The 1,005-nt window shown below is 36.6% G+C and overlaps 1 protein-coding gene across 1 annotated transcript in view; it reads left to right on the top strand.

Annotated features, from left to right (window-relative positions):
* The window catches only part of LOC117172779 (exosome complex component RRP46), a 101,602-nt gene extending 100,803 nt beyond the window's left edge, over positions 1-799 (top strand). Inside the window, exon 5 of the mRNA XM_033360990.1 lies at positions 721-799. Coding sequence (XP_033216881.1) covers positions 721-777 — 57 coding nt within the window. The 3' untranslated portion in view covers positions 778-799. The remainder of the gene's footprint in view (positions 1-720) is intronic.
* The last annotated feature ends 206 nt before the right edge of the window (positions 800-1,005 follow it).

Here is a 1,005-nt window from a genome sequence, read left to right as displayed (position 1 = left end):
AATGTGTTTCTCTGCCAAAAGATAAAGGTTTTCCCTTAAAAATGTTTCTCCAGGAAAGCTCATATGAAAGTTAAATAATCGCACAAAATTTTGTCACCAAAAAGTATTTTAAAACTATTGGTAGGATAGTCAATATTGTTCCCCTTCGCAAAAAATAGAGACAGCCATAACTTGGTTAACCAAGCCAGTATGGTTAAGATACTCATTTAATTTTGAAACAGCAGCTTGAAAAAACGTTCTCTTTGTCATTGCAATGAGTGTCATATCGATGCGGCTATGGATGCTCCTACCATACTATTTTTATACGTATATTCACGATTCAATAAAGCTAACTAATAAATCTAAAATGCCTTTTTATTTATTTTGTTTAACTTATTTTTTTTTAGTTTAAAAATAAAAAGTTATGCAGCTTTTTCTGTAATGTCCGACGTTTTTCGGGACGCACCATTCCTTTGATAAGGTTTTTTTTCGGAGATGGTTGCTTATTTTAAAGCACTCTTCATAATTCAATAGAGGCTGACAATTTCTGGAAACTTTTGGTAGTTTTTCGTTTAAGATTGAATGCGCTAAATATTGACAGTTTTAGGTGTCTCCGATAAGATCCGCGTTCCGGCTCTAACGTGCTGTTGCCCGACGATTTATTTTAGGGAAAATTTAATTTAAATGTTCTGATTTGCTATTTTTGTTTCACTTAAGGTATTTGCGCTGTTTGCTTGACAGGTTGAGCACTTGAGCATGTTGCGAGGTATTCTAAGCCCAAGTAAATGTCGGTGGTAGAGAGAATGCAAGAACGCGGAAGAAGACATGGAAAAGAAGGCAGAAACATCGAAGTAACGTAAACGTTCGCGCTTTGCAGAAATACGCTTGTCATCGACTACACTTCGCCTACACTAAGGATTCTTTCTCGTTCTCTCAATCTCTTCATCAGTCTATTTTTGAATGCGGCAACTCTGGCTTCAACGAATGTGCAGTCTCTGCCTGCCGCCTAGCTCTAGGGTTCTTAAA

This window comes from Belonocnema kinseyi, chromosome 5, assembly GCF_010883055.1.
Source record: "Belonocnema kinseyi isolate 2016_QV_RU_SX_M_011 chromosome 5, B_treatae_v1, whole genome shotgun sequence".
In the NCBI taxonomy this organism is placed as follows: Eukaryota; Metazoa; Arthropoda; class Insecta; order Hymenoptera; family Cynipidae; genus Belonocnema; species Belonocnema kinseyi.
This window is presented reverse-complemented; position numbering and strand designations above follow the sequence as displayed.